Source organism: Delphinus delphis, chromosome 10 (genome assembly GCF_949987515.2).
Source record: "Delphinus delphis chromosome 10, mDelDel1.2, whole genome shotgun sequence".
Classification (NCBI taxonomy): Eukaryota; Metazoa; Chordata; class Mammalia; order Artiodactyla; family Delphinidae; genus Delphinus; species Delphinus delphis.
Window position 1 is genome coordinate 66,337,000 of NC_082692.2, and position 19,399 is coordinate 66,356,398.

Sequence of the window (19,399 nt, forward strand, 5' to 3'; positions counted from 1 at the left end):
AGCGGCGGGAGAGCGGAGGAGAGAGGCGCGATGGAAACCTGGGCGCCCGGGCTGTGTCGGCCCGCAGGCGGAGTGGGGCGGCGGGCTCAGCGAGGGGCTGCTCTCGCGGAGTCCCCGCCCTCCGTTTCCTATCCTCCCTTCATCTAGCGAGCAATTCCCCTCCCCCTAACAACCACGACGACCTCAAAGGGCCACGCGGAAACAGGCGTGTTTCTGGAAGCTAGCTTTACTGTACTGGAGGAAGAGGGTCCTCACATCCGATCCTTGCCCCCGGCCCAGGCCTCCTGCCCCAGCTTGCTGAGGCTGCACCCTAAGCCTACCCGCCGGATGGAGCAGGAAGTGGCGAGCGCTTTGCTGGGGGAGATGGGTCAGCAGCTCTTCCCGTCTGCTATCCTCACCACCTGGGAGGCTGGGGCGCTTGCAGAGGCCGGACTGAGATCCAGAGGTTCAGGGGCACGGGGTTGTATGGCATGGGTGCTCGGTCCTCAGCAGCTGCAGCCTTCACTTGGCTCTGTCACCCTGGGCTGCCGGGACACAAGCCTTTCTATGCTTCTCCCAGTGCTTGACTTGGCACTCCCTGCAGGCAAATGGGCCGGTGAGGATGCCGTGCTATGAGAGATATGGCAGTGGGACTCAGGGGTCCAAGGTCCTAGGATACCCTCACCTGCTGCAATACCACTCATTCTGGCATCGTGAGCAGCGCTTGGAGGCCTCTGCATTGCAGTAGGCACAGCGGGGCTGCTCTGGAGCCACTGCCTCTAGCACGTCCAGTCTGTAGGTCTCCGCCCACCTGGGAAAAGGGTCAGGAGGACTTGGCTGGACCTGGTGGGTGGGTGGACGGGAGCAGCCCTACCCATATCCATGTCTTCTGCCTCCCTTCTACCCTTTCTGCCAGCTCAGCAGGCCTCACCTTCGTGCCTGCAGCCTCAGTTCCTGCTCCGAGGGGCTGAATACATGCCGCAGCTGATGCTTGGCAATAGCCTGCCACTTGCCTCTGTTCTCTCGCTCTAGCCGCTCCCAGATTTCTGGGATCTGGGGAAGAGAAGTGGAGAGTGGCAGGGAGGAGCTGGTAAAGTGGGCAGTGGTCCTGAACAACTAACTACCTAGGGCCTACCTGTTCCAACACCAGGTCCTTCTTAGGGGGCTGGGCTTCGGTCAAGGCCAGGTGGGCCAGGAAACCCTGCAGGTCTGCCAGGTTGGGCAGCTGGTCGAGCAGTGTGTCTGTGAGGAAGGCCCGAAGCTGCAAGAGTGTCCGGGGGAGGCCAGTGTGAAGCGGTGCTGGTCAGAGGGTCGAGGAACAAAGAGGGCCTGAGCTGGGCTGAGCTGAGGGTGCCAGTGGGACCCATGTCCTACTAGCTGCTGTGTCACCTGAGGCCCAAGGTGTGGAGAGAGGGCTGGGGATGAGGTGAGTGGGCAAAAATAAACATCAAGGGAGGCATGGGGCAGTGCTGGGGCGGTGGTGACTGGTGTGGGAGGAGTTCCCTACCTTGAGTAGCTGTCCTTTGGCAAAGCTTGTGAGGCAGTAGCGGGCCCGGGCCTCAGGGCTTAGCAGCAGATTGTACAGGGCGATCCACACCTGCCCATCCAACTTGCTCAGCTTTTGCTGCTCCGAGGGGGACACTGTCTGCCAACGGCCGCTCTCAAATTGCTGCAGCTTGCCTGGGGAGAGGAGCCAGCATACTGTGTGCAGGCGTTGCATGCTCTGTGAGTGAGCCAGCTGTGCGGGCTAGGGACTGACCACTGTCTGGGCACAGAATGTGCCCATGCTGGGGCGCTGCTCACTTCAGAGCAGGGTGAGTCCTCAGTGGTAGACACACAGGCCCTGCCTGCTGCAGAGTCCAGGTCTAGGCCCACTTTGGGTGAGGCATCCTGGTATTCTCTGTGGTCAAGGGGGCAAAATTTTCTGCCTGTGTGCAAGCTGCCCACCCCATCAATCCTGGAGGATGTCCTGGAAGCAGTGAACTGGGGCTTAGGCAGGTGGAGGAGGACCTTACCGCCTTCCTGCCGGCTCCAGGGACTGTGCTCCAGCAGTTCCACCAGGAGACAGGGCAGATTGTGGGTGCTGAGCATGCGGCTCAAGGTGCTCAGGGAAAGGCTAGGGACGTGGATGGAGAGGTGAGCTGAGGCTACAGGCCCAGGCTACCAGCCCTCCACTGCAGGCCCCAGCTTAGCAGGACAGCCCACCTGTCCATACAGTCTGTGATGTAGCGCAGCACTGAGAGGGCCTTTAGTGCGATCTCAAATTCCATCAGCTCTGCCTGCTTCTGCAGCTCCTGGGGTGGGGCACATGGTGTTCAAGCTAGGGGAGCCTGGGTCTAGCCCTTGCCAACCCCCGGAAACCTCAGCCCACCTGCATGGGGGTGCCATACTGGGACTCCTCCTCCTCAGGGGGGCCACCATGGCCACTCTGGGCGACCAACAGAGTCAGTTTGCGGTGGCAGTAGTCCACCAGGTCCAAGATGGTGTCCTCTGCTGACTCACACACCTCCTGAGGGGCAGGTGGAGGGGAAACATTCTGCCTCTGATGCCCTTCCCAAACAGACACAACCCCCCTTGCTGCCAGACCCCGGCCTAGGCTAGCCAATGGGCAGGGCTGGTGCCTCACCTTGTGGAAGAATACTGTCTCCAGGAGGTTGATGATGGAGGCCTCATGGTGTAACTGTCAGATAAAGAGGAGGACAGGGCCCTGGGCTGCTGAGAGAGGGATAGGGGCTACCAGCTACTCTCTCTAGTCCAGGGCCCTCTGAAGGGGTGGGAAGGGGTATGAACCGATGGCTCACCACCATGTAAATGGGAAAAGTGTTTGGGGGCTTGAAGTCTTCCAGCCTGCACAGCACAGGGAACACCTTCTGCTTCCACATCTCCACTGCAATCAGCTCCACCACCAGCGTCGGGATCTTTGGGAGGGGAAGGACCGGGATGAGGTGGGCCTACTTAGCCTGGCAACCCTCCCATCTCTGGCTCAGCCCAGCCCAGCCCTCCTCAAACTCCCCTGGGCTCCAGACTCTCCTCTGCTCCATGAATTCCTTCCCGATCTCTCTCCTGCACCTTAGACCTTCATTTCCAGCTGCCTCTGACATCTCTGTGGGGGCATTCCCCAGGCTTCCTATTACTGGCCCTTGCCTTGTCCCCAGGCTGCCATGCTCCCCCTGCACCTGAGCCCTTGTCAGGTCCTCCCCCATTCAAGTGTACCTCTCAGGCCAGCCCTCCTGCTCATTCCCTCTCTCGTCCCTGTCCTTTCACTCTTTTTTTTTTTTTTTTTTTTTTTGCGGCTCGCGGGCCTTTCACTGTTGTGGCCTCTCCCATTGCAGAGCACAGGCTCCGGACGCGCAGGCTCAGCGGCCATGGCTCACGGGCCTAGCCGCTCCGCGGCATGTGGGATCTTCCCAAACCGGGGCACGAACCCGTGTCCCCTGCATCGGCAGGCGGACTCTCAACCACTGCGCCACCAGGGAAGCCCTTGGCCTCACTCTTATTCAGGGCCCTTCACAGTGCCCTATTCCTACCTCACACCCCAGTAGGGCGCTCCACCTTTTCCTTGCAGAGGAATCTTTCTGTCAAGTGATATTTCAGGTCATCTACTGGTGCCACCTCCTGGCTCACATTCCAGTTAAGCCAATCCCTGGTTTCTAACTCCCTCTCTCTCATGTTGGGAAGGTTGCCTTCTTCTATGCCAAAGTCCCACCCCACTTTAGTGGGTGCCCCCCTCTAACCCGACAGTCTATTCAGTAATGCCTTTAGAACTTGGGCCCTCCCCCTACAGCCTAGGCTGTTCTAGGTTCCAGGATTATCTCCCTAATCAACTCACATCCTACACCCCACCTGGCATGCCAGGGTCCTGTCCCATAGGGCTGCAAAATCAAATGTGTAACACACTTTTCCTTTTCCTTTGGGGAGGACAGGGGTGCCAGCCAGAGGGAAGTGCAGGCACCCAGGGTGTTCCTGAGGGGTAGACTGTTGGGGATGGGGGGTGGTGAGAAGACAGGAACCCTGCCTGTGACTCCAACCTACCTTCCTATGGGTGACCAGCAGCTCCTGGATGGGCTCGCCCTGGCTGGCCGTGGCATCAAGGATAGCCTGCATGTTCAGCTTCTCGAGATTCTCGTGCTGCTGGTTCCACCTGCCCAGACAGGGTGTGTGTGCATGTGGGTGCACATGTGTGCAGTAGGAGTGGGTGCGGGGGCTGGGTCCTACTGAAGCCTAACCGGGGTCCAAGGTGGCTCAGGACCATATAACCCTGTCTCGGAGAGCTTTACCTCCCCACCGAGGGGCCCCTCCACGCCGGGCAACCCCTCCCCCCAATGTCAGGCCCACACTCCTCCACTCAAGGACTCTGACCCCATGACTCCACCTGACCCCGGATCCAGCTGTCTCACCCTCCGGAGCCCATCTCGCGCAGCTGGAAGCTGCGCAGTCCCCGCACTAGCACGTCAGCCTCCCCGGGCAGCAGCAACTCCAGGTCGCCCATGTCGGCTCAAGGGACAGGAAGCGGGAAGGTGGGGTTCGGCTCACCGCGAGCAGCGGCCTGCGCTGAGATGTGGATGCTGACACGCTTGGGGACCACGGTCTCCTGCGGGCCCGAAGTCTGGGGCCCTACAGTTGTAAAGCGGTTGCGGAGCGTGAGTCCTCGCCGCCATGGAAACGGTTAGCTCAACGCCTGCGCACTGCGGCCTGGATCCCGCCCCTGCTGGCGGCCCGCGCTGGGTCCCGTCACGCCAGCGTCTGCCTGCTAGCCAGGCTACGGGTAGCAACCCTCCTTAGATTCCTGGAGCTTTCTCCCTCACAACTGGCTGCGGCTCACGGGTCTCCCTGAGTTACAGACTCTTGAGTTCTAGCTTCCTCCTCAGATGGACGTCAAGTCGGCCCACCCCCCACCAGCTCTCCCTGTAGCTGCTCCCTCTCCAACCACACGGATGCTCCTCTCCGTGGCCCCCTCGCTCCAGTATTCCTCGCGCGCAGCTCCACCTTGTTGGCTCTACACCCGAAATACTGCGCAGGGCTCACAGCTTCTCTCCATCCTAGGCCAGGCTGCCATCACCTCTCATGAGGTAACTACTGTGGTCTTTTTACTGGACCCATTTCCACTCTTGACCTTCCTGAGTAGCCAGGAGTCTTTTTTTTTTTTTTGGCCACGCCACGTGGCATGTAGGATATTAGCTCCCCGACCAGGGATTGAACCTCGGCCCTCGGCAGTGAGAGCCCTAAGTCCTAACCATTGGACTGCCAGGGAATTCCCACCAGGAGTCTTTTAAAGGTGTATATGAGACATTACTTCCTCACATGAGTGTGAATCTGGCTGCCTCTGGCCCTCAAAATACTATGTCCAAAGCAGCTTACCAGCAACGCTGCAGAATCAGGCTCTTGTCCCCTCTCCTACCTCGGGACTTCATTTCTTCCCCCTCTCCCCCTTGTCTTCTACAATATGTTCCAGCCCCACGGGCTTCCCTTGGCTTCCTCATACATCCTAAAGTGGCTTTTGCTTCAGGGCTTTTGCGCCTGTTACCTCTGTCTGGAATACTCTTCCTCCTTCAGAGTTCAATTTAAGTCAGTTCAGCTAGGCCTTCCTTGAGAATCTGATGCAGAGCAGCCTCAGCTCCCATCCCAACTCACTTTTCATCTCAGCTTCCCCATTGATTCTTTCTGGCTATTTATTTCAGTTTATAATTAGCAGGCACTTTTACATGCCCATTGTTGGTTCTGGCCACCAGATGGTGCTCCAGGGCGTCGGACCATGGCTATTTTTTTCACTGTGAGTTCTCTCTGGTGGCTGACTCAGAGGCAGTATTCAATAAAGGCAGGTTGAAATGGATGACTTTATTTATAGAAATGAGGGTTAACTTTGAGACAGTAATGGACTAGTTTGTAGGTCTAGTCCTCATGCACCAGGCAGGGCTTAGGAGGAGAGAATAGCCATAGCTGTGTGCCTGGTCCAGCCCCCACCAGCCTCACTTCCAGCAGATGATGATGTTGGGGTCATTTTCCAGCCGTTCATCCAGCTCTTGGTAGCTCATGCCTGGGTGGTGTGGTGGAGGTGAGGTCAGAAGCCTTGGCCTGGCCACCCTGCCTTGACCCCACCTCAGTGGTCCTGCCTGCCTCTACCTGTCTTGCAGCAGATCTCATCGTAACTGTGGCAGCCTGTGTAAAGCCTGGCAGGGTGGCTCCGCTCCTCCCGAGACACCCGCACGGGATACTTCTGTAGTCGCCGGATGAGGTTCTTCATAAGCCCGAACTGGATCAGCTTCCTGGGGTGAGGGTTGAGGAAGAAAGGGGTGATGCTCTGGCCAGGCCTCCTTCTAGCCAGGCCAGTCTCCCCTCCAGTTTTGTTTCAGTGACCAGACTGGACTTCAAACCCATCACCTCCAGGAAGCCTTCCTGGAGTAGCAGTGCCACATGATTCTGCTCATCAGGAATCTCCTGCTTTCTCTCTGACCCAGGGCTCGGGAGAGACACAGAGAGTGTACCTGCCCTCATGGAAGGCAAACCTTCCATGCCCCAGGGGAACCCCTCTGACCGTTCATCAACGTGCTGCAGCTGTTGGGGGTGGCGGCCAATGAGATCTCTCACAGTAGTGCCAGGGCTCAGGCTGCAGTACAGCTGGAACACATCCCGGAGACTGGCCCTCTTGTGCCCTGTAGGCATCAGGGATCAGCTCTCCAGGTGGCCCTGCCCTCCCTGAGATGGCCTCCCCCAGAGCCTGCTAATACCTTGCTTGGTCACGTAGGATAGACACGCCTCCTGCAGGGACTTGTCATCTACTAGGTCCTGGACCTTGGGCGTCGGGCAGTACACATTGGAGTACTGGAGGGTAGCAGGAGGCACAGGGGCCTGAGTGAGGGGCTTGGAAGTCTGACATAGCCCCAATTGGGCTCAGCCACATGATCCATTCTCCATTTAATCAGACCCCAGACACACCTACCTGGAGGATGGACACCAGTGTCACAACGCCGTAGTACCTGGGGGAGATAGCTGTGCTCAGCTTCTGAGGGCCATGCCTTCCCAGCTCCCACACTCAGGGCTCCTGGGCTCTTCCTGACTGGCGACCCTGTCCTGAGTGTCACTGTTCCCCACTCACAGCAGGTTCTGGATGGCGATGCGCACTAGGTTGAGCTCCACGTCTGCCTCGGCTGAGATCTTCTGGACGTGGCGGAAACCATCAATGTAGGGCAGGATCTGGGCAGGGAAGAGCAGGGTAAGTAGGGGTGGGATGAGGCCAGGGCTGTGGCCAGCCGCAGGTCATGATAGCCAGGGAGGGCTAGCATACCTGTTGTGTGGTGAGGTCCCACTGTGAGTTGAAGAAATCCTCCTTGTCTTTGGTAAAGACAGGCACATCATACTCCTGGGCCACAGGAGGGTCAGGCCGCTGCTCAATGACCTTCAAGTGGATGGTGTTAGACTCATCTGCAGGGAACCCCACCCATATCCTCAGTGCCATCTATTCCAAGAGGCCATCAATTACCATCCAGTCCTCCCAGCCACCCTTGAGGCAGGCAGGTGACTCTGGGTAGGGCCATCTTCCCCTTTTATGGAGCAACAGACTGAGGTCCATACAGGGGAAGGAACACGCCCAAGGAGCAGAGCTAGAGAGCTCTACTGGCCTCCCCCTCTCCAGCCCCATCACGCACTGGGCCCTGGACATCATCAGCTCAGCTCATGGCTATTTCCTGGCCACCAATTTGTTCACGAGTCTTGTCCTTGACTGGGCTCACCTTCCCCTGACACTTCCCCATCCCTCCTTGACCCCTCTGCTGTCCTTACAGAGGCTGGGCCATACCGATGGGCAGAGTGCACCGGCCTGAGGCATTTAGCTCCTCCAGCAAGATGGTCATGATGGGCACCAACTTCTGTTTGCTCTCCTCCGTGGACACGAAGCTGCTCTCTAGCTGGATGGAGCATGGACAGCATGGTGGGCACACCCCAGGACCCTTGGCTGGCATCCTACTCTGGAAGGTTCCCGGGTCTGGAGGGCTTTGGAGACATGCGAACACCTTCCCTAACTCTGCCTGCCCATCCACCCAAGCCCATCCACCCAAGCCCATCGTGTTGCATACTTCCAGTGTGGTCAGGTAGCCAGCCAGCTTTTTGACGATGGGCTCAAGGGCACAAGTCTTGGCCTGGGCATCACACACGAAGCCTAGGTTGAAGAGCAGGGCATTGCGGCTGTACTTCTTGTGCTCGATGCACACGGGGCAGCCAATCAGTTTCTTCTCCATGGCTGTGCTGGACGAGGGGAACAGATGGGAACAGAGTCAGGCTCCTCTCACCCCCAAGTCTTTCCACTCCTCCTGGGAACCCTCCCAACCCCCCAGCTAGGGCCTCACACAGTGATGAGCTTATTCTGCAGCTCTGGCTTGGTGATGATGTACACCTGGACGGTGTCAAACAGCTCCCGGGAGATGAAGTCCTCGGGGACCTGTGGAAGGGAGTGCCAAGAATCCCCTTAGTGGACCTTATAACTAGGTGGAATACACAGGGTGAGCCCCAAGACCTAATCCCTCTTCTCCAGGGTTTCTCCTCTCTCCCATCCACCCAGGCCCACTCTTTTGTGTTTCCAAACACACATTATGTTCTCACCTACCTCCTGGCTTTTGCATACGCTGTACCCTCCACCTGGCACACTCCTGCCTCACCTAAATTCCGATGCATCCAGGGATACTAGTGGATCACCACTCACACCTCTCGTAGAACCTGGCACCTCCCCTGGGCCCCCACATCCCGATTTCCCACAATCACTGCCTATGTGAATGTTTGTTTGCCTTGCCACACCGGGAGCCTGGGACTGGATCTGAATATACTCTTGGTTCACGATTTTCTGCGAATGAAGGGGTGGCGTGCCTGCGTGCAGCACGGGGCACTGGGTTCCACCGCTTCCAGGCATCTGGCTGAACTCCCCCGAGCGTCCCTCTACCTTGCCTCCCATGCCCCGCGAGCCCGGATGGCACCTGATAGGTGATCTTCGGTCCCAGCGTGGGGTGGAACTCGCTGAAGAATATGCATTCGATGCGGCAGCTACTGCCCATGGCGCTAGTGGGGCCGGGGTCCGTAGCTGGCGCCACTGTCCCTGGGAGCACCTGTCAGAAACAGCCCGGAGGTTTGGGCTGCCTGGTCAAGCACGCCTGCGCACTGAACACCCGTGAGGCCATCTGCTCAACAGCGCCTGTGCAGCGCGACTCAGCCGTGTGGCTGCGGGGGACTGTCCCAGGAAGTCCCGGATGGATAGGCGTCGCACCCGGAAGTTAAGAGGCTCCGCGACGGAGCGGCAGGGCGCGCGGCAGAGCCCCGAGTAACCCACTTTCTCGGGAGGGAACCACCTCGTCAGGTCGGCGCTGCGGGTGAGGCAGGCGAATCCCTAGCGTGTAGGGGAAGCAGGCCAGCGGCAAGTGGGGAGGCTGTGCGCAAAGGGACTCAGGCCATAATTTCGACGCAACTGGGAACTACAATTCCCGTAGTGCTTCACGCCCTTCCAGCAGGCGCTCCCGCCCGGCGACGGCGTGGTGCACGCTGGGATTTGTAGTCTATTACACGGCCTTGCCTATCTTACCTGGAAGGTGGGCCAGTGATCAGTGCCAATTCAGATGCGGGTACACGCTGACAGGCCACCAGTCCTCGACTATTCCTGGTGCCTGCCTTAGTACTGTCCCTGCCTACCTTAACTTTTTGGAAGAGAGTGGCATTCCTGCCCCGCAACCCTTGCTCCAGTGAAAAGAGTGGACAGCGGGCACCAGAGACCCTTGCTCACTCTGCTATGCTTTCAGGCTACAGCCGGCCTGGTTGACCATGGCCCTTTCTGTGGAGACCGAGTCGCACATATACCGAGCTCTGCGCACTGCATCTGGGGCTGCTGCCCACATTGTGGCACTGGGCTTCACCATCTTTGTGGCTGTACTTGCCAGGCCTGGCTCCAGTAAGTAGAATTCATAATTGACTTTTGGGAAGGAAAGTGTCACTTTTCCTGGGGAGCAGGGGCAATAGTAAGCCTTGGATCTGACTCCTGGGAAAGGCCTGGTTGGCTGAGGGACATGCTATGCTGGAGGAATAAGTGGGGTGGAATAGATGAGCGTTGGGGCTCTGCCAGCTTGGCCAGGTCCCATAGAGTACCTGGCTTCTCTTGTCTTGGTGCTCCACTTAGCTGCCTCTTGCAAAGTGCAGGGGGAAGGAGGGAGGACTGCCAGAGGAGTGGCAAAGCATGGCTTCTGATCCAGGGAGGGTCCAGGAAGAGATGATAGGTATGGGGTCAGTTTGTTGCAGCAAGAAGGGGCTTGCATTTTGGCAGCACCTCCTTGGGCGATGAGCTACTCATACTCCTCAGCCCGTGGGGATTGGCGTGGCTGGGTTCTTCTTGCTTCAGCTTCACGAGGCTTCCTCTTCTCATTCCAGGTCTCTTCTCCTGGCACCCTGTGCTTATGTCTCTGGCTGTAAGTAGTGGGCCTGTCCAGCTCTTAGGGATGGGAGGGAGCATAGCTATGGGTGGTGGTCTTAGCGCCCTCTAAATGTTAATGAACACTTAATATCTGTTTGGAGTAATGGGATGTGGGGTTAGATGCACTGTATGCTCCAACTCCTGCCTATAGTTTATATCCCACGCTTGAACTAGAGTATTCGAGATGCAGGGCAAATGGGTTTGTCTAAGCACAAAATGAGGCTTCGTCCACCTCCAGGCAGGAGGCTTAGAATATGCATTTGGGTATACCTGTGTCCCTTTTCACCTTAATTTATAGTGATGCACCTAATTTTCCTGAAACAGTGCACCCATGTGGCCAACTCTTGCCAAGAAATTGTATCCAGTCCTGTGTCAGAAAAACAAAGCTTGTGAATCATTTATAACTGCCACATCTCAAACCTTGTGTTTGCTGGGTAGCACAGCAGAGATGACATTTCAGAATAGCAGCTAGAAGCAGTGTGGAGAGGTACCTCCTGCTGGTTACTCAGAGCAGATGTTCTGTCCCAGATGGAATTCTCCACTCTTGTGCCACCAAATAGATACTCGTTAGTGGGGAGAGAATGAAGCGGAATCTGCCCACACTAGCTGGCAGCTTAGGTTATATCTAAAGCTTTCTTCCCTTCTGCTGGGCAGCACTCTCATTTAGTGTCCCATCCCTGTCTCCCCAGTTCTCCTTCCTGATGACCGAGGCACTGCTGGTGTTCTCTCCTGAGAGTTCGCTGCTGCGCTCCCTCTCGCGGAAGGGCCGAGCACGCTGCCACTGGGTTCTGCAGCTGCTAGCCCTGCTGTGTGCACTGCTGGGCCTGGGCCTTGTCATCCTTCACAAGGAACAGCTTGGCAAAGCCCACCTGGCCACGTGGCATGGGCGGGCAGGGCTGCTAGCTGTGCTGTGGGCAGGGCTGCAGTGCTCAGGTGGGGTGGGGCTGCTCTACCCCAAATTGCTGCCTCGATGGCCCCTGGCCAAGCTCAAGCTGTACCATGCCACTTCTGGGTTGGTGGGCTACCTTCTGGGTAGTGCCAGCCTCTTGTTGGGCATGTGCTCACTCTGGTTCACTGCCACAGTCACTGGTGGGGTCTGGTACCTGGCTGTGCTATGCCCTGTCGTTACCAGCTTGGTCATTATGAACCAGGTGAGCAACGCCTACCTGTACCGCAAGAGGATCCAGCCATGAGCTTTTCCCAGAACTAGGGGAAGCCTGGATTTGCCCCTCAGTGTGGTAGCCGGGGCTGAGACCTCCTGGACTCTCTCAGTTGACTCGGTCACGGGACACCTCAGGCCCTGGTGCGGTCACAGGTAGCCGGAGTCCTTTGTGTGACACTATTACTTGCTCCTCATGCTGGAGTACCTCTCCTTTCCTTCTTTTTCTGCCATCCCAGAGGAGTTTATGGATCATGTGTCTGGATGAAGTTGGGTTTCAAGACTGCCCCCTGCCCACAGCAACTCAACTTGTGCTGGTATGTCCAGAAATGAGATAAGAGAAAAAAGTAAAATAAAATTTTAAAAGAGACTGAAGGGACTTTCCCGGTGGTCTGGTGGTTAAGACTCCGCACTTCCAACGCAGGGGGCGTGGGTTTGATCCCACGTGCCGTGAGGCGCGGCCAAATATATATATATATATTAAGACTGAAAAGACTGGATGGGAGGAACAGTCCAAAGCTGGGGATAGTTCTTGCTAATGCCATCAGCATGAAAAAATGGGCAGCTGGGCAAGATGGGGACCCGTCCCTGGCTGCTCACTGAGGGGCTAAAGCTCTCTTGGCACACTAGCCCCCCGGATCTGGCTAAGCACCCCATGCCACTCAGGGCCCTAGCAGGCCCGAGGGCTGTAGCTGTGAATGGTGCGGCTGTGTGTATTTCAGTCTCCCAGCTGCTCATATGTTGGAGTTTCTAGACTGTGGTGGTCAAATCTGGGCAATGACAGGATGGGAACTGGGGATGGGCTGCCTCCCTAGATGCCAGGCCCTGAGCACTCTGTCTTGGAGGTGAGTCATGGATAAGAACAACTCCTTATGATAGAGAGGCGCTTAATTATCAGGTCCTCCAGGCAGGGCCTCCTTCACCAGGTAGTGCAGGGAGGCAGAAAGTAAGTAAGAGCCTGAGGTGACAGCTCTGGGAAGACTGCTTGACAGTGGGCATGTGGTGGTGAGGCAAGGGGGAGTGTGATGGGGGGAAGGGGATGAGGGCAATGGGCTTTTTATCCAGCTGGAGTAGCTTTGGTGACCAAGCCCTTGAACCTAGAGTTAAGTCCCTGTCTAACTCTGCAGTTGAGCATGATGAGGGGGCTGCACAAGGTGGTCTAACAGAGCCCAGGAGCCATACCTCAAAGAACTGCTTTATTGATACTGCGAGGCTGGGCTTGGCTGCCCACTCAAGTGGTCCTGTAGAAAATACCTGGGAGCTGTGACTGTTCTGGCCCAGAAGCAGCTATGGCCACAGCAGAGGGAATCAGAAATCTTGACATGAATGTAGTCTCTTTGTGGGCGGGCAGGGATGTACAGCCCTGCACTGGCTCCTGCACTGGCTGAACCCCCAGAATGTTTTTGGCAAATCCTTGCCTTGGCTCAGGGCTCTCGGCAACCAGTATCAGGTGTGAGGGTTGGCTTAGGAGCCATGGCACCAGTGCCCCTGCAGCCACTTGCTTGAGGCTGCTTGCTGAGGTACAGTCTTACCTCAGATGGCCTGGGCTGGCTGTGCTTCAGAGGCCCCATGCCTGGCATAGTGGTTGTCTGGAGTTGGAACCAGGTAGCAAGAATCCTGGGTAGTGTTGGCGAGAAATAGCAGAAGTCTGTGGCAACCCCCAGCAGGCCTTCTTCCCTCTCCTCAGAGCAGTCAGTGCCCTGGAGTAGCTGAGAGTGTGTCAAGGGGGGCTTGGGAGAAGAGGTGCTACACTCAAGGTGGTCTAGAGTTACAGCTTCGGGGGAGCTGCCTCAAAGGTGATCAGGCTGGATTCTGGGACAGGCCCCTTCCCTGGGAGCGTGGGGGCCTTGTCTGACGGCAGGGGGCTATCCACCTTGGCCCCAGCCTCCTCTTCATCGTCTTCCATGCTGGGCCAGACGGACTGGTCCTCCACTCGCTTCAACCGCTCGTTGAGGGCCTTCAGAGCCAGTTGCCTGGGGCCAGGGGAAAGATGACAGGTCACTCAGGATCTGAACTTGGCTCATGCCCTGCACTCTCTCCCCCAGGAAACTGACATGCCGTACTGCTCACACTCCTCTCTCAGAACCCTATGGGTTCTCCTTCCCCATACAGGGCCCAGGGCTCCACAGGGATTGGATTAGGGCACACTCTGCCATCAGAATGAGGACCCAAAGGCTGTAGGGCCTTCCTTCCATAGCTGGGGCACCTCCAGGCTGAGAAGGCCAGCTGGGTGCCTGCCAGCCTGCCCACAGGCCAGCCCCAGGAATGGTTCTGAGGATGGTGCCTAAGGTTGGGCAAAGCTGGTGTCCCTGGGCAGACAGGTGGAAGGGCAAGTCCCTGGACATGTGAGTTTCTGCTAGGCACTGGCATCACATTCAAGGCATTACTTCTCCCCCCTCTCCTTGTTAGGAGTATTTTGAGCCTCCTGGCAAGGGTCTGTGGGGAAGTTTGGAACTCAAGCACCTGCCTTGGCTCTCAGCCTGGGAAGCAGGGCCAACCTGGGTCAGCTCACCCCTCCTAACTGACTCTAATATTCTCCTTCCGAGAAGAATCTCCAAACCCACCAGGACCTGTGTTAGAGCAGGAACACACAGCGTCCTAGCAGAAGGAGAGGAAGGAGAAACAATCCATGTGGGTAGGGCACAGGCCAGAGCCTACTGGTTTCACTGGGCAGACCCCTGGAGACCCCACTCTGCGGGGAGGTGGGAAAGTTCGCTAGAAGAAAGTATATACGTGCACTTGGGACCCTGCCCACCAGAAGTTGGGATGCCCATGCTGCCAGGTAACACTTCTACTAGTGGTCACTGTGGACCCCTGATGCCTCCAAGTCTGTGCCACCAGCATGGGGGACCTGTATAGCCTTCCATGTTCCAGCAGAAAACCAAAATCTCCACCATGCCAGGGAACATGACGAGAGGGACAACAACAACATAGGCACAGAAAGCCCCAGCACACTTCCACCCTGTCCTCCAGCCTGGCACCATGGCAACTTGGCACAGACAGGATGCTGCGACCCAGGCTCCCATTCTGGAGACTGCCTTGTCAATTCTGTTTAAAGCCTGCCAAGGTAGAGAGATGGTGGCATGCTAATCACTCCCTCACAAGGGTCAAAGGTAGGAACCCCTGCCTCCCACTATCACTAGCTCTTTGGGTCAGGGAATGGCATGCAGCAAGATGTCAAACTGGTTGGTGGAGTAACCCCCATCCCCAAGCAAGGTAACAACCACAAGACTATGCCAAGAACCCACTTCCTGACACCCCCCACCCCAATCTGCCTCCACCTGTCCATTTTCTTGGGGCTGCGTAGAGGTTTTTCGAATGTTCAGCCAACCCTAACAATCCCAGATCTCCACTGGGGGAGGGGCCACCACTGTGGCCTGGGATCACCTGAACAGCTCTGAGGACAGCTCAGTTTCTACCAGGCCCAGCCCTCCTGACCGCATCGCCTCCACTGGATAAGGTTAATAGAGACCTCGGTCTTTAGGATTCATCAGCCACAGAGACACAAACTGTAGAGCCCACAATTAAGCTCTGCAGCATGCCGTGTGTACTTTTCAACATCTGCCACCTTGGACCATAGTAATCTGTGGCCTTCCCCAGCTGGAAACTCCTTCAAGAAAGGGGTGTGGCCCACACTCCACAGCCCCAGTGGAGAGTAGGCACAGGGACAACTCCAGCTGAATTCATAAAGCTGCCTGCTAAGAACTCATTACACAGGTGAGCAAAAACAGAAGGCTTTGACAAATGCAGACAGTATGAACAGAGCCTGCTCTAAATTTCACTACTCAAGTAACTGCATCAAAAAAAACACTCAAAAATAATGTTGAGGGGGCTTCTGGTGGCGCAGTGGTTACGAATCCGCCTGCCAATGCAGGGGACACGGGTTCGATCCCTGGCCAGGGAGGATCCCACATGCTGTGGAGCAACTAAGCCCGTGCGCCACAACTACTGAGCCTGTGCTCTAGAGCCACAACTACTGAAGCCCATGCGCCTAGAGCCTGTGCTCTGTAACAAGAGAAGCCCGCGCACTGCAATGAAGAGTAGCCCCCGCTCGCCGCAGCTACAGAAAGCCCGCGCAAAGCAATGAAGACCCGACGCAGCCAAAAATAATAAATAAAATTAAAAAAAAAAAAAGAATAATGTTGGAAACAGAGCTGTGACCACTCTGGTAAGTCCACAGACCTGGGAGAGACAGAAAGAGATGGATTAAAAAAGATCTGTCCTGCCCTGGCCAAGGTGCATTCAGTGAATAATTCAGTTGGGATTCCTGATGGTGCAGATGGCTTGGTTTACAGATAATGAAAAGGTTGTCTCCACTTCCTGGTGTGGTCAGCAGGCTCCCTCGGTGGGTCATGTGGCTGTCCCCTGGGTTTGGTGACACATGCCTGCCAGAGTAGGCGGGGGTGGTGGGGGTGAGGGGGTGTGTCTAAGTCTAGTTATACCCCAGGCTTCCCTCTCAATAAATAAGCGGCAGAGAAGCACAACATCTGAATTAAGGCTCAGGAAGAGGGTGTAGTCCAGCGTTTGGAAACTAGGGTGGCCCAGACCATCTCTTAAGGATCCCATGTTTCCTTCTCTGTCCCTCTCTCACAGGGGAAGAAGGACCAGCAGGTTGTTTCTGGCTCCCACAGGACCAGTGTCTAGGATTTGGAGATTCTGAGACAAGGCCAGGGTTACGTGTACCTGGCTCTCCATTTGCCCCTCACACAGCTCAAAAGGAAGCAGGGCATTTCTTGAAACTTAAGCGGCCTGAGTGGTGAGAAAGGCCACTTTTACTCCCTAATTTTGGAAAGCACCTCCTGCAGCCCAGACACTTAAATGCTGAGCTCCAGGCCACAAGCTGGCTTTTCTCTTTCTGAATCCGCCCCAACATCTGACTGTAGGCTGCCAGCCTACATACAGCAAGCACCTCAACAGATGGAATGTGACTTGATTAATAATACTATCCTAGCTCGACAAGGTTTTGTAAGATTCCACAGTACCTTCTCCGCTCTGCGTCTTGAGGGTCTGTGCCTGGGAGGCTGATGGTGATGGAGGATGGGGCACCCACATCATAGCGCTTCACTGTCTTCTGGCATATCTTTACCTTCACCAGGAGGCCATGCACCAAGTTCGCCAACAGCCCCACCACAGGCTGCAGGATCTCAGGGAAGAAGGTGGCAAAGGCAAAGTGGTCGGCCATGTCGCCTCGGCCTCGGCTATGGCGCTGGTAGAAGCGAAGATACACCCAACTGGAGATCAGCCCAAAGCCATAGGAGGCCAGCGCTGGGCTCTGGAGCAGTGTGGCCAGCCGCAGCAGCAGCAGCAGCCCCAAGAGCAGCATGGGCACCACACTGACACGCACCTGAGGCACTCGCAGGACCACACAGTCCCCCATGGTTTGCTTGAGTGCCACCAGGACACCACCTAGGAAGCCCAGGGCGCCGTGGATGCGGACAGTGAAAAGGTACACCAAGTTGAAGGAAGCCATGTAGGTGAGGAGGTAGGCGAAGGCCCCCAGTAGCCCCACAGACACGTTCACCACTGAGAAGAAGATGAGCAGCTCCAAGGCCCCCCAGAGGGGCTCCAGCAAACGTCCAGCCACCACCACTGTGGCCAGGCTGATGGCCACATCCCACACATGCTGTTCCATCAGCCCATGGGTGGCCAGGGTCCAGATCCAGAAGTTGGGTGGAAAGAGGTAGCCTGGGGTGACCGCCAGGCAGCCCGTGTCCACGGCGAAGGACAGCAGGTAGAGGAATAGTACCGCAGCGCACAGAGCCTTCACCACCACGCTGGCGCTGGACAGGATGGCCCCCAAGTGTTGGCGGGCGCCCGGTAGGGCGCGCTGCATCTTCCTGGCGGGCGTCGGCCTTAGGAAAGGGTTTAGTGGGCTAGGGGCCTCCCCGGGGCCTCGTCCCAGTCCGGCCCCGACGGGAGGCCCGGGTCCGACCTAGTCACTGGCCTATGGCCCCGGTGAAAGGTCCACTTCCGGTCGGGTCGACTCCGGTCCCAAAGGGCAGAGCCGGGCCTGGTCGCGGGGCCGGGGCCTAGGCCCCTCGCCGGGTATCTGAGGGAAGACCCTGGGCAGCTTAGGCACGCCTAACTGCCTGCTCTGTGTGGCCACCGCGCCGACCGGAATGGCGGTGATCTCAGGGCTCGATCTTCTCCATCCACTCTGGGGCCCTACGGTCGACGCGGGACTGGAGGCTGGTTCTGGGTCGGAGTCAAGCCTGGTCAGCTCCGCCTCGGCCTCGGCTTCGACCGTACCTCCTCCCTTCTCAGGCGCCGACAAACAGCGGCGCTGCGCCTGCGCGCTCGGAGAGGCTGCAGGACGCCCTCTGAACGTCGGCCTTACGGTTCCGCGGCATGCTGGGACATGGAGTCCTCAGCCGGAGCCGGGACCAGCGGATATCAGGGTTCTGGGTAGAACAACAAGTCCCAGGAGGCTGTGCGCCGGAAGAGGAGCGTGTGCTTGGGAGTTGTAGTTCTCAGGACCGTTTCCGTCGGTTCTCCAGAGGTGGGGGAGGGTGAACGGGCATCGCTAACCTCTGGAGAGCAGCGGGTACCAGCGGCAGCACAGCTGCAGGCCACGCGCGTGCTGAATTTCCCGGAAGGATTGGCTCAGTGTGTGCCTGTTTATCTGAGTGGGTGTGTCCTAGTGGGCAGGTGTGCAGGTAGGAATGTTGGATGGTCCAGGGGGCGCGAACTCCTGGAACTTCCGCGGTCTGGTGTGTGCCTGACCCAGGTTGGAATTCTTGCTCTGCGTTTTGGCGGCTGTGTGACAATGGCCAAATTCCCGAACTTTGTTGAAACCCAGTTTCATGGACAGTAAAATGGGGATGATGACAGGACCTACCGTGAGGATCCAAGGGGACTGGCGTGTACAATGCCAGTCCACCCTGGGTGCTCAGTGAGTGTGTTGCCCAGGCTGCCCTTGTTACAAATGAGGTGGAGCCCATACCGGAACTCGGATCTCCAGCCCCCAAAGGGGTGAGACTGGACTTCTCTTAGTGACTCTCTTCCTCACCACAGTCAATCGCTGATCCTGATGAAGAGAGGTCTCTCCACAAACTTGGGTCAGGCTGGCCTTGGGTCTCCACCTCACTGCAACGGTGGCTTCAGGTAGGTTGTGTCCTGTGCAAAACTGATTTTTGTTTTTTGTATATTGAGTTTTTTTTTTAATATGCATATAATTAAAATAAATATATGACAAAGTACATTTATAAAGTGCAGAATCCCTTCCTTTCCGCCACTGATCTCAGTACAACTGCCGACGTGTGCGCAGCCTTCCAGATCACAAAAGGTGTTGCTTTCCTTTACCTTTGGGCTCTGGGTTCCTGCTGCATGCCACCCCAGGGTAGGGTTGCCAGATATAGCAAATCAAAATACAGGGCGCTCAATTAGCATTTCAGTTAAACAATGAATAATTTTTTCAGTATAAGCATGTCTTCAATTTTTAGCATAGTTATGTCCCATGCAATGTTGGGAACATACTGAAGAATATTCATTGATTATCTGAAATTCCAAATTTGATTGGATGTTCTGTATTTTACATGGCAGGTCTACCCCAGGACCTCTGGGGCTGTTGCGGAGCATGGGAGCTGCCTCAGGGGTTGCTAGTTAGGCTTTGCTCTGTGGCCAACCCTTGCAGAGGGTGAGGAAAGGTGTCTTCACTAAGACCTGGAATGCCCTCTTTTATTTATTTAGCATCCAAGGTCCCCAAGCCACAGGCCACCTCATTTCCAAAACCTTTGCTGGTTTCTTGCATCTGGGAGAAAGGATTTCTCCTAAGTCTCAATTTGCTCATCTGCGGTATGGAGATAAACTAATATCCAACTCTA

At 56.6% G+C, this 19,399-nt stretch overlaps 4 protein-coding genes across 5 annotated transcripts; 1 reads left to right on the forward strand and 3 right to left on the reverse strand.

Moving 5' to 3' along the window:
* Positions 1 to 114: 114 nt before the first annotated feature.
* Positions 115 to 4,582, reverse strand: ZMYND10 (zinc finger MYND-type containing 10). The gene is made up of 12 exons (XM_060021452.2): positions 4,377 to 4,582; positions 4,012 to 4,120; positions 2,781 to 2,897; positions 2,606 to 2,659; positions 2,351 to 2,488; positions 2,185 to 2,273; positions 1,995 to 2,095; positions 1,487 to 1,659; positions 1,115 to 1,240; positions 911 to 1,032; positions 665 to 790; positions 115 to 577 (listed from the first exon to the last, which is right to left on the reverse strand). Exons 1-12 carry the CDS (start codon positions 4,466 to 4,468, stop codon positions 502 to 504), a joined length of 1,323 nt encoding a protein of 440 aa, XP_059877435.1. The 5' UTR covers positions 4,469 to 4,582; the 3' UTR covers positions 115 to 501.
* Positions 4,583 to 5,799: 1,217 nt separating this feature from the next.
* Positions 5,800 to 9,148, reverse strand: NPRL2 (NPR2 like, GATOR1 complex subunit). Its single transcript, XM_060022569.1, has 11 exons — positions 8,940 to 9,148; positions 8,319 to 8,410; positions 8,049 to 8,217; positions 7,772 to 7,880; positions 7,262 to 7,398; positions 7,073 to 7,170; positions 6,917 to 6,953; positions 6,705 to 6,798; positions 6,512 to 6,629; positions 6,100 to 6,242; positions 5,800 to 6,013 (listed from the first exon to the last, which is right to left on the reverse strand). The coding sequence occupies exons 1-11, from the start codon at positions 9,015 to 9,017 to the stop codon at positions 5,946 to 5,948; spliced, it is 1,143 nt and encodes a 380-aa protein (XP_059878552.1). The 5' UTR covers positions 9,018 to 9,148; the 3' UTR covers positions 5,800 to 5,945.
* A 38-nt stretch (positions 9,149 to 9,186) lies between these two features.
* CYB561D2 (cytochrome b561 family member D2) lies at positions 9,187 to 11,944 on the forward strand. 2 transcript variants are annotated; one of them, XM_060022570.1, is made up of 4 exons: positions 9,187 to 9,316; positions 9,753 to 9,901; positions 10,375 to 10,412; positions 11,107 to 11,944. In XM_060022570.1, the coding sequence occupies exons 2-4, from the start codon at positions 9,775 to 9,777 to the stop codon at positions 11,608 to 11,610; spliced, it is 669 nt and encodes a 222-aa protein (XP_059878553.1). In that variant the 5' UTR covers positions 9,187 to 9,316; positions 9,753 to 9,774; the 3' UTR covers positions 11,611 to 11,944. The 2 variants fall into 2 exon arrangements, with proteins under 2 accessions (XP_059878553.1, XP_059878554.1); XM_060022571.1 differs by having other exon boundaries at positions 9,213 to 9,329.
* Positions 11,945 to 12,656: 712 nt separating this feature from the next.
* TMEM115 (transmembrane protein 115) lies at positions 12,657 to 17,833 on the reverse strand. Its single transcript, XM_060022573.1, has 2 exons — positions 16,559 to 17,833; positions 12,657 to 13,549 (listed from the first exon to the last, which is right to left on the reverse strand). Exons 1-2 carry the CDS (start codon positions 17,407 to 17,409, stop codon positions 13,345 to 13,347), a joined length of 1,056 nt encoding a protein of 351 aa, XP_059878556.1. The 5' UTR covers positions 17,410 to 17,833; the 3' UTR covers positions 12,657 to 13,344.
* Positions 17,834 to 19,399: the final 1,566 nt, after the last annotated feature.